We start from the raw sequence: 11,962 nt of genomic DNA, 5'->3' as shown, positions 1-11,962 counted from the left end.
AAATCCTGTCCTGAGGGTGAAGGGAATTGCCAGGGCTACTAAAAAGAGACAGAGGGGCCTTCCCTCTAAGGGGCTCTAAGGAGTGGTAGTCTAATGACAGAAAGCTTTCGCTGCCACAGAGGGAATTTTTATCATTTGCATGATGTCCCCTTCCCTATGAGAACTGCAAACTCTTAAATGTAGGAGGGCCAAACCTCACACTTCAACCCTTTTGATTCACTGATTCCATCTCCCACCTCTAATGCCACAGTATATGAACTGATGTGTCAGAGAGAGATGGCATTCTTATCTCATAGGGATGCAGCCCTCTCCTACTCTTTGGGCTATGACATGGCTGAAAAAGAGAAATACTTCCATCTCAGAGAGTAATTTAGGGTGGTGATGTAGTGCTGCTTTATCCCTTGTTATCTGTAAGAAATGAAGGACTGCTTTGGAGGTTGGGTCAGACAAGTTCCTGTAGGAGTATGGTTTGGAGATACAGCTACCCAGACCTAAGAGATTGCCAAGACAATGTGCTTTGTCATTCCCATCCCACTGCTCTTTTTTCTCTCTTGAAGGAGTGACCTTGAAAAGGGGGTTTTGGATGGCTCTTTATCTATAGGCTCTTTAATGGTACTATTCTGCCAGGCTGAGAATAACAGGGCAAGCCTTGAAAAGCCCCAGATATAGGAAAAGCTCCATCTTGAAGCGGGGTGACTTCTGTTTTTCACCTTTCTTCAGCTGCACAGGACAGGGACTGCTGAGCATGCCTGAGTAATATAGCATCTAGTCCAGGGGTCCTCAAACTACAGTCCGCGGGCCACATGAGGCGGTGTGATTGTATTTGTTCCCATTTTATTTTTTTACTTCAAAATAAGATATGTGCAGTGTGCATAGGAATTTGTTCATAGTTTTTTGTTTTTTTTTAAACTATAGTCTGGCCCTCCAATGGTCTGAGAGACAGTGAACTGGCCCCCTGTTTAAAAAGTTTGAGGACCCCTGATCTAGTCACTACAAGTTCAATTGATGTAGTTTTTTTTTTTTTTTAAAGAAATGATGGCTTTCTTTTCAAACATTGTTTTATTTATTTATTTATTTTTTGCAGTTTTTGGTCAGGGCTGGGTTTGAACCCACCACCTCCGGCATATGGGACTGGCACCCTATTCCTTTGAGCCACAGGCACCACCCTAATTGATGTAGTTTTTAATGTAAGAAACATCCACTTTTGTTCCTGCCTGGTAGAACCCAATCATCTGACTTTAGGATTAAAGAAAGGCCCAAGTCTCCTGTCCCTAAAGGATTTTCAGATTAGATGGATATGTATAAGGCCAGCATCTCAATCCAGTTCTGGACCTCATTCATCCCTCCCTCCCCAGCTCATCCACAAGGGCTCTAAATGAGTATCATGGAATGAACAGGCTGGAAGTCTCTTATTTTACAGACACAGAGGTTCAAAGTAGTGATGTGCTCAATGAACCATAGTGGCGGAGCTGGGCGAGCCCAAACCAAGGTCCCCTTAGAGACTCAGTCATCTGTCAGAATCATAGGTAGGGAGGAAGATGAGATGGAGGGAACGCTGTGAAGAGTAACATGCATATGCTAGGGAAAGCCATCCTAGCACACAACGAACCTTCCACCGGCCGTGGGGCTAAACCTACCCAGGGCCTCCAAATCCCCATGCACATTAGGGCAGCAACAGAGAAACAGTGACTGATGTCCAGAGACTGATTCTTTTTTATATTTAAAAACAAAACAAGCCTCCCCCCAATTATCCCTCCAAACAAACAAAAAACAAGATTAAATAAAATTTACAGTGAATATACCCAGCAAACGTCTTTATGTGCAATTAAATATTGTGTCTGTTACTGCGGCACAAATCTCAGACAAACAATATACAAGTGTTCTGGGGGTGGGGAGTCCCAAGTTTTAACTCTGTGGGGTTTGGGAAGACAACATAGGGGAAGCGAGAGAATGGGGAAATCAATTTTTTCTTAATTCTGTCCATATAAATATATTCATAAAGACCAAAAAGGGAAAGAGGCTTGGGATATTAAGGAAACAGGAGAATAGGGAAATGTAGGGCCATCCCAATTCTACCTGACAAAAAAATAGGAAAGAAATTAATTTTATGATGGGAGAAGAGATCAAAAATGATAGAAGAGGATGGGAAGGAGAGGGAAGTAGAGGGGGCACAATCAGGGAAAACGAGGGGCCCGGGGGGAGCAAGGAGTCCAGTGCCAGTGTTGAGTATTTCCATCTTGATCTGTTTCCATCCCTAATGCTCAGGCTCCAGTTGGGTGTCACTCTCCTTACTTCCTGCCTCTGTCCATGGTCTGTCAGGATCCCTCAACCCCCTCCACCCCTACTGTGCCGGTCCTTCCCCTCCTCCATTTATTGGGAGCTGGCTCGCTCCAGGATCCTCAGGTCATAGTTCTTTTTGGCCATTCGAAGTTTGAAGCGACTCACAGAGTTGTTGAGACGAAGAGAGGCATTTTGGGCAGCCAGAGGGCTGGGGAACACAGCCACGATGGTGTACAAGGCAGCGAGGTCCGAGTGGCGGCCGTTCTCGGCAGTCCCACTGTTGTCACCCCCACCCCCACCAGGCAGCCCCTGAGCATCCTTGAGCCACTGGATCTTGGCGCCAGACATGGCAAGCTGAGTGAAGAGTTTGTCCGCCTCAGTACGGGTGATGCCCTCAGGGAGATCTGTCACCTCCAGCACCCGCCCCAGGACTGGAAAGGGAGGAGAGAGGACATGGTTGTGAAAGGAGTAGGGGAGGAAGAACCGAGCAGTGCTCTGGGTTAGAAGTATCCACTGACCAAGTCTGTATATAATATCCTCAAAAGCCTGGCCTTTCCCACTTAGCCCTTTCTTCCTCTCCCGAAATCAACCCAACTTCCCACTATCCAGACTCTGATCAAGGCAACCAAGAGAAAAAAATGAACCTTTCTCTTCTTTTAGCCCAGAGATGCAGGCAAGAAGGGACTGGGAATCAGAATCTCATGGTTATAATCAGAGGGCCTATGCCTCAGTTCTCTTGCAGGGCCATTGCTATGAAGGAAATGTGGCTTTTGCTAATTTTCTTTAGCAAAGTAAATGGATCAATCTGATATATGTTCCATAGTTCCTTCCCACTCATAGGATGGCCCAAATAGATTCTTCATTCTTATCTCAGGAAGTCATTTCCCTTCCTTCCCTTGTTTAGCACACTGCTTTGAGCAGGGGATGTCCTGAGAGATCTTATGTGCCCAGTATAGAGAGCCTGTAGGAAGAGACAGACTTCCCCATAGTCTTTACCAATCTTTTCCTAAATTGGGTCTAGAACTCCCAAAGGTTGGTATCCTAGATTAGGGTCAGGACTGCTCACAGACTATTAGTAAGAGGCTTGGCAACTCCCATCATTGTACTACTCCCAATTTGTACCACGATCCTCCTCAGGACCTGGGATGGCTTGGTAAGAAGAACTGAGATACTTCACTTCTCCAGTTTCTGCTTACTTTGCGGCACAAAGGGTCCCATTTCCACTCCCCACCCTAAGCTGGCTTTTTCCACTCATCCTAGGAAGGTAATGAAGGGCTGGAGGGGGGAAGACCCCCTCTTGGGGATTCAGCATCCTGTAACTCACCAACATCTGCCGTCCCCAGGTCAGTGGAGGCAGATTTGAGTGCTTGTCTCTTGCCTCGGTTTCCATGCTTCAGTCCACTCTGTCCCTTCAACATTTGAAAGACAGAACTCTCACCCAAGGCGAACAACACTGACTGCCTTGCATTCCAGTAGCTGCCTGAGAAGTTGAGGAGTAGCACCCAACTCCGAGGACAACATCCCACCAGGCCGTGAGGATGAGAAACCAAGAGAGCCTCCAGTTTGGCACTGGGGTCAGGTAGGAGGGATGAGAACAGATGCAGGGCAAGCTCCTCCTGCTTTCTTCATTCTGCACCATCTCCCTTGTGCATCCAGCTAGTTGATAGAGGCCGCTCAGAGATAGGGGCCCAGGTGAAAACGGGGACCTGATGGCCATAAGGCTGATGGGGATACCCTTACCTGGTGTACTGTGTAAGTCGACTGGCTGTGGAGCAAGGGAGGGCAGATGGACAGATTGTATTGTAATGGCTGGCCCAAGAGGGAGTAGCGTCCATCACCTAGGGAGTAAGAGAAGATGGTCTTCTGGGAGCTTGAGCTTCATGGTATGACTTATGAGACTTCAGGGGTTTTGGAGATAGATGGCAACAATGCGCATTATTCCTATTTTTCCATGATGGGAGTACAACTAAGACTTGTCTCTCTTCCTAAACACTTTGGCTCTAAGCTATGGGACTATTAGGTCTGACTAGGGAAGAAACCTGTAGATCCTTATGAATGTCTGCTATCCATTACACAGATTCTCACAACCTTCAAACCTCTGACTTGTGAGAGGCAATACAGCATGGTGGACAAGAGCACAGGTGTCTCAGTTTAAAACTGGCTCTGTTACTAGGAACGTGAAGTTGGGTGTTTTTCCATCCTTAATGTTGCCAAAAAGGTTCAATAAACACAAAACATGTAAGGCCCCTATAGTAACACCTGGTACATATGAAGCACCATAAGTTTTACCTATTAATGATAAATATTACAGAGCACTTTCATGTTTTTAAACCATATTCTTATCTTCTTTGTATACTGCTTATGACTCCTAAGGCAGAAAACAGGATTATTCCCATTTTTTGTGATTAATCTATTTTTTTTTTTTTTTTGCGATAGAGTCTTGCTCTGTCACCCTGGATGGATAGAGTGGTGTCATTATAGCACACAGCAACCTCAAACTCCTAGGCTCAAGCCATCCTCCTGCTTCAGCCTCCCAAGTAGCTGGGATTACAGGCACATGCCACCATGACTGGCTAGTATTTCTATTTTCAGTAGAGACAGGGTCTTGGTCTTGTTCAGGCTGGTCTTAGACTCCTGAGCTCAAGCAATGCTCCCACCTTGGACTCCCAGAGTGCTAAGATTTATAGGTGTGAGCCACCATACCTGGCATGATTTATCTCATTTATAGATCAGACAACTAAGCTCTAGTTCTGAGTCTCACTATGTCACCCTAGGTAGAGTGCCATGGCATCACAGCTCACAGCAACCTCAAACTCTTGGGCTCCAGTGATTCTCTTGCCTCAGCCTCCCAACCTCAAACTCTTGGGCTCCAGTGATTCCTTGCCTCTTGCTCTAGCTGGGACTACAGGCACTCACCACAATGCCTGGCTATTTTTTTGTTATAATTATCATTATTGTTTGGCAGGCCCAGGCTGGGTTCAAAACTGCCAGCACTGGTGTACGTGGCTGGCGCCCTAGCTGCTGAGCTACAGTCACCAAGCCATCTTGTTCTGAGTTTAAGTAACTTGCTCAACATCTCAAAGCCAGTCAGCACTTGAATCTAAACCCAGTGTTTTCTCTTCTAAAACCATGCTGTTTCTGACATAGCCTCACATGTCCAGCCCTCGGACTCAGTCCTGATGCTAGGTTAAACTCTCTGGTTCATTAGAAAGTCTAGTGAATTCTTTTCCCCAGCCCCTTTCACCTTACTTGGTGGTTAATACCAAATACGTAAAGGAAAGCTGGAGTAAGTTAAGCATGGACAGCAGTGGAGGACAAGTCTCTGTAGCCTAAAGAGAGATGTTAAAGAGTTAGCTCCCAGAATTGAACCAGCCACACTGACTCCGTGCCTGTTGCTACTCTCTCGGTCTCTCCAATTAGGAATGAGATGTGAAAGGGGAATTCCACAGCAGCTAGGCCTAATTTAACCCCTACCCTGTGCTGGGCCCCCAGGCCGTGGGAACTGTGTGAGGACAGGCAGGGGACTGAGTCCTGTGCAGACGCTGCTGAGGTTGGTGACAGGAGAAGGTGCTGGAGACTGGGTAGGAGACGAGACAGGACTGCTGCTCATCTGTGTGCTGGCCTGTGGAAGAGAGAAGTACATATCACATAACTCCAAATGATACTCTCTGGATATTCCTTTGGCTTGGCTGAAAATTCCTCTCTCAGGAAAGAAGTTTTTCTTGCTGACCTCTGGGAAAGTTGAACTGCCTCTTCATACTGCCCCCTTCATTTTCAATGCATTTGTGTGTTTTATTTTTTTGAACCAGAATCTCACTTTGTCACTCAGGCTAGAGAGCAGCAATGTCATCATAGCTCACTGCCACCTCAAACTCCTGGGCTCAAGTGATCTTCTTTATTTATTTATTTATGAGACAGAGTCTCACTTTATCACCCTCGGTAGAGTGCCATGGCATCACAGCTCACAGCTACCTCCAACTCCTGCGCTTAGGCGATTCTCTTGCCTCAGCCTCCCGAGTAGCTGGGACTACAGGTACCTGCCACAACTCCTGGCTATTTTTTGTTGCAGTTTGGCAGGGGCCGGGTTCGAACCCACCACCCTCAGTGTATGGGGCTGGTGCTCTACCCACTGAGCCACAGGCGCTATCCTCAAGTGATCCTCTTGAGTAGCTGGGACTGCAGGTGGGTACAACCACACCTGGCTATTTCTCTGTTTTTGTAGAGACAGGGTTTTGCTCTTGCTCAGGCTGATCTTGAACTCCTGGCCTCAAGTGTTCCTCCTGCCTAGGCCTCCCAAAATGCTAGGAATACCAGGCATGAGCCACCATACCTGGTCCACTTGTGTATTTTATTTTATTTTATTTATTTTTTTTGTGACAGAGCCTCACTATGTCACCCTCAGTAGAGTACTATGGCATCACAGCTCACAGCAACCTCAAACTCTTGGGCTTAAGTGATTCTCTTGCCTCAGCTTCCCAAGTAGCTGGGACTACAAGCACCTGCCACAACACCTGGCTTTTTTTTTTGTTGTAGTTGTCATTGTTGTTTTGCAGGCCCAGGCTGGGTTTGAACCCACCAGGCCGGTGTATGTGGCTGGCGCCCTAACCACTGAGCTATGGGTGCTGAGCCCCATTTTTAATACTTACTCTTGACACACCAATTTTAGTACTCAATGAGCATTTTTGAGTGTGCCCTATCTGCCACTTTATTAGGTTCCTTAAAAGAGGATGCTTTCTTCTGTTTCTTGTGTTTATCTCTTAATGCAGGGAAAGACATACAGAAGAGGCTGCTCAGTCAGTGGCAAAAATGGCTCCCTGGAAAGAATGTGCTTACCTCCTTGGCAAGATAAGGATGAGCTGCAGAACTCACCTGGGGACTACTGTCAGGATTGTATAGGTCTCCAGGCTTCTGACCTCGTTGGTCCATGCTGTAATATTTACAGTGACTCCACTGGACCATGGATGGGTTGGGAGGGGGCTGGGGTCCATTAGGAACATTTAGTTGCATGACCACCACACCTGGTCCAGATGGCGACACTCCTGAGGGCCAGGAAGAAAGAAGTTGATTGTAAAATCAAACTCTCTTTTGGCTATCCAGCTAGCCCTGAGTGGGAAAGCCAGGAAGCAAATCTACCCACTTGCTTCAGGGTTACTCAAACTGCATCCTGCCAGGAATCTGAGATGGTTGCTGATTTGACTACTTTTGACTCCCTCTCCTCCAAACAAGTGGAAATCTGAGTGAAAGGGAGATGAATACTAGTGCTCTCCTGGGCATCACCTGGTGAGGGGTATCATGGTATGCTTGGCAGAAAACAACTCCATTCCATCAAAACTGGGTATTGGCCAATGGCCAGGTCAGATTGTTCGAATCTTTGTTTCTGGTCTGGGCCAAGGGCCAGGGCTGTAGACACGTACAGGCTTATTCTGGTAATGGCTGTGGATGAGCCAGATTCAGGAAATGCTTCTTGGCCAAGGGTAGGGTGAGTTGGGAAACATTTCAAGCAGAGGGAATGGCATATTCAGAAAATGAGAAGGAATTCCAGGTGCTAAGCCATAGGAGCTATCTGAAGGAAGTACTAGGAGATGAGACACATTTAAAAAAATTTTTTTCTTTAAAAAAAAAAAAATTTTTTTTTTTTTTTTTGAGACAGAGTCTCACCCTGTCACCCTTAGTAGAGCCCTGTAGTCAAGTGATCTTGGGCTCAAGTGATCCTCTTGCTTCAGCCTACCCAGTAACTGGGACTACAGGCGCCTGCCACAACACCCAGCTATTTTTTTTTTTTTTGAGACAGAGCCTCAAGCTATCACCCTGGGTAGAGTGCTGTGGCGTCATAGTTCACAGAAACCTCTGACTCCTGGGCTTAAGTGATTCTCTTGTCTCAACCTCTCAAGTAGCTGGGACTACAGGCGCCTACCAGAACACCTGGGTTTTTTTTTTTTTTTTTGGTTGTACTTGTCATTGTTGTTTGGCAGGCCCAGGCTGGATTCGAACCCGCCAGCTCTGGTGTATGGGGCTGGTGCCTTAGCTACAGGTGCCACCCCCTGCTATTTTTTTTTTTTTTCTTTTGGTTGTTGTTGTTCAGTAGGCTCCAGGTGGGTTTGAACCCACCAGCCCTGGTGCATGTGGCTGGCGCCCTAAGCACTGAGCTATGGGTACCCCGTAGTTTTTCTATTTTTAGTAGAGAAGGGGTCTTGCTCTTGCTCAGGCTAGTCTTGAACTCCTGAGTTCAATCCACCGGCCTGGGCCTCCCAGAGTATTACGATTTCAGGCATGAGCTACCGCACCTGGCCACATTTATTTGTTCATTAAACAAACATTGAATATCTACTATGTGCCAGTTCCTATGCTGGGCACTGAGCATACAGCAAACAATCCTGTTCCTGACCTCATAAAATGGATAGTCTGTTAGGACGTTAAACAAATAGTTGGCACCAGAGTTTGAAGCACATTCTGGTAAGATGTTTGGTTGCATTTATCTAGTAGGCATTGGGACTAGGATTTATGCTGTGGCAAGCTAACTCAAGTAGGCTAAATGTAGGATGGCTGAAGGGAGGGATTAACTAGCAGCAAAAAGACCATTTAGAAAGTTTTTGAAACAGGGAGGTGCCTGTGGCTCAGTGGGTTAGAGCGCCAGTCCCATATACCGAGGGTGGCGAGTTCAAATGCGGCCCTGGCAGAACTGTGACAAAAAAAATAGCCAGGTGTTGTGGCAGGCACCTGTAGCCCCAGCTACTCAGGAGGCTGGGGCAAGAGAATCGCCTAAGCCTAGGAGTTGGAGGTTGCTGTGAGCTGTGTGACGCCACGGCACACTACCGAGGGCAATAAAGTGAGACTCTGTCTCTATAAATAAATAAATAAATAAAATATGTATTTAAAAAAAAAAAGAAATTTTTTGAAACAAAATGAGGAGGTTTTGAAGTAGGGCAAATGCCAGCAGGAATGAATAGGAAGGTCAAACCCTCTGAAGGTTACACTTACAGGCTCAGGTGATTGTTGGATGTGACCCTAAGGTTTTAGCACTGGCACCCATTAAGCCTCATCCTCTCACAGGTTAGGGGAAGGGCTATACTGAGAAGGATTAAGTCCTAAATCTTCCTCATGGTGAAAAAGCATGGTAATGAGTAGAGACAAGCAGTTTGATGGACAGTCTCTGCTGGGAGGGGCAGGCAGGTGTTATCCTTCCCTACTAGAGATTGTCCAGAGTAGGGTTTTCACTTGACCTCTTAGACTCTATTCCTGTTGAGGCTGAGCTCACGTTTGTGGTGGTAGAGAAATGGGAGCTGGGGGTTACTAGTTTTAAAACCTGCTGCAGTGCTGCTGTTTTCCTGGCTTAGTGCTCCAAGGCTGCCACTGCTGCTGCCATCACACTGCTTCCTGTGACAGGAAATGTTACAGCCTTTGCCCTGGGCACCAGTCACGCTGGGAAGTAAATGTGATTGTTTTTCTCGGTCAAAGGAATGGAAAAGAATTGGTGGGAGGCCTGAGAAAGCCTGAGACAGCAGCTCAGGAGATACAGCACCTGTCAGATGCTGCTCCCCAGCTGGTATGTGCCCTCTACCCTCTAAGGTTCATCTAATCAGAAAGCAGAAATATTCAGAGCACAGGCTCACCTCTCCCCATCCCCTGCCAAGCGGGACAGCATAGCTGTAGAAGGCCCACAGGAAAACTGTATGGTTGTGGACTGTCATGCATTTAATAACTCTCAGCTTGTAGCTATTCCGGGCATTTTATTTCCCTACCCTAAGAGTCTCACCTACTACAATATCCTCTACCAACAAAATTGCAATTAACTTTATTCAAATACCTCGATGCTACTTAAGGGTCCAACGCAAAAACAATAAAATCTACAACTTTTCCAGAAGGCAGCTCAACATCTCAGCCTAACTACTGCCATAGGTCAGGAAGGGTGGGTGTGTCTGAGTATGTAGGGTAAGCATAAGCAGGACAGTGGAAGCTCTTTTTTTTTTTTTGCAGTTTTTGGTCAGGGCTGGGTTTGAACCCACCACCTCCAGTATATGGGGCCAGTGCCCTACTCCTTTGAGCCACATGTGCCGCCCTGGAAGCTCTTTTTAATACCAAAGTGTAGCTGTAAAGAGCTATTAGGGGGCTCAAGGAGAAGGAGAACAAAGTCTTCATATTATTTTCAGGATTCTTGGTCTCAGCCTCTATTCTGAGCTCCTCCCCACACTTAGACCTCCCCACTGGCCTGGAGCATTGTTCCTTCACTCAGCCAAGACACAACACTACTCTGCTGAAAAGCTGATTTTTATGCTTCTCTTCCTTAAGCCCAAAGCAGGTGGCATCCCTTAGCAGCAGAACTGTTCTTAATAGACATAGCAATAAAAAACAAACAAACAAACAAAAAAAACACCCAACCTTCTGTCCAGTGACAGCCCTTCCATATAATCAGGTTGAGGGAAGGAGCCTGGGCGGAAAGAGGGTGTGAAGCAAGTGGGGGTGGGGGGGAAAGGGGTTGGATAAGGAAATCAATTTCAGCTTGAAATCTCTGAAAGGAGAGGGGACATGTGAATGGCTTTTTAAGTGGCATCATTAAACCTGGGCAGAAAGGTCGATTGGTCAGAGCAAACCGCATAAATACAAACAGATGACATTTATGTCTGGCAGAATTGTTTTCTGTTTTTTTAAATCACTGAGGTAGAAAACTGATAAGCCTTCTTCCTTAGCACCAGAAATCAAATCCATAGGAAGGAATGTCCAGAGAAATAAACTCCATAGGCATCTTTCCCAAATTATAAGACAGAATCCAATAATACCTTAGTCTTTTCCCTTTTTTGGTGGGGGAGTGAGGTATCTCAGGAAGTCAGAAAGAAAACTCTGCTGCTTGGCACGGGCAGAGTTGAGTTGGGAGCTCACTTGGCCTTGCACACTTCTGAAAGCTACTACTCCTACCCTGTGAGGTCCTGATCCTAACCTGACTTCATACTGCTCCAGCAAGCACTGGTGAGGTCACAGATAGAGTCATTAGTAACATGGACCTAGATATACTGCAAGCCTTCCAGAGGGAAATCACCTGTGCCATCTGCCTGCACTACCTTATAGACCCAGTCACCATAGGCTGTGGACACAGCTTTTGCAGGCCCTGCCTTTCTCTCTCCTGGGAAGGAGCCCCAAATCCTGCCCCCTGCCCAGAGTGCAGAGAACCATCACAGCAGAGAAAGTTCAAAACCAATATTGTTCTGAAGAATCTGGTGTCCATTGCCAGAAAAGCCAGTCTCTGGCAATTCCTGAGCTCTGAGGAACAAATGTGTGGAACCCACAAGGAGAAGAACAAGATGTTCTGTGAAGTGGACAGGAGCCTGCTGTGATCGCTCTGCTCTCCCAGGAGCACGGGGCTCACAGACACTGTCCCGTTGAAGGGGCAGCTGCGGACCAGCGGGCTAAACTCAAAAAGCAAATGAGATCTTTATGGGACAAGATCCAGGAAAATCTTGAGAGAAAACCTGAGAGAGGAACAAATAATGATTAACCATTGGATTTGGAGATTTCTTTCCACAATGAAGTAAGCAATCAGCACATCAGGCTGTTTGACGATTTGAGAGACTTCACATTTAGATCTCACAGTCAAGATCAGTCTTTGAATCCTGAGAAATCTATTTTGCTGCTTGGGGAGACCAGGTCTTCACTGCTGGGAAGTATTACTGGGAGCTGGATGTGGACGACT

At 46.6% G+C, this 11,962-nt stretch overlaps 1 protein-coding gene across 24 annotated transcripts in view; it reads right to left on the bottom strand.

Moving 5' to 3' along the window:
- Positions 1-1,053: 1,053 nt before the first annotated feature.
- R3HDM2 (R3H domain containing 2) overlaps positions 1,054-11,962 on the bottom strand; it is a 167,548-nt gene continuing 156,639 nt past the window's right edge. For all 24 annotated transcript variants that reach the window (XM_053554523.1, XM_053554522.1, XM_053554524.1 and 21 more), the window contains 5 exons: positions 7,150-7,319; positions 5,755-5,902; positions 4,021-4,118; positions 3,605-3,689; positions 1,054-2,711 (listed from right to left, as the gene is read on the bottom strand). In XM_053554523.1, the coding sequence (XP_053410498.1) occupies positions 2,371-2,711; positions 3,605-3,689; positions 4,021-4,118; positions 5,755-5,902; positions 7,150-7,319 (842 nt within the window). In that variant the 3' untranslated portion in view covers positions 1,054-2,370. The remainder of the gene's footprint in view (positions 2,712-3,604; positions 3,690-4,020; positions 4,119-5,754; positions 5,903-7,149; positions 7,320-11,962) is intronic.

The sequence above is a fragment of the Nycticebus coucang genome, chromosome 12, assembly GCF_027406575.1.
Source record: "Nycticebus coucang isolate mNycCou1 chromosome 12, mNycCou1.pri, whole genome shotgun sequence".
NCBI lineage: Eukaryota > Metazoa > Chordata > Mammalia > Primates > Lorisidae > Nycticebus > Nycticebus coucang.
Note: the sequence above shows the minus strand (reverse complement) of the source record. Positions and strands in the feature narration are given on the sequence as shown.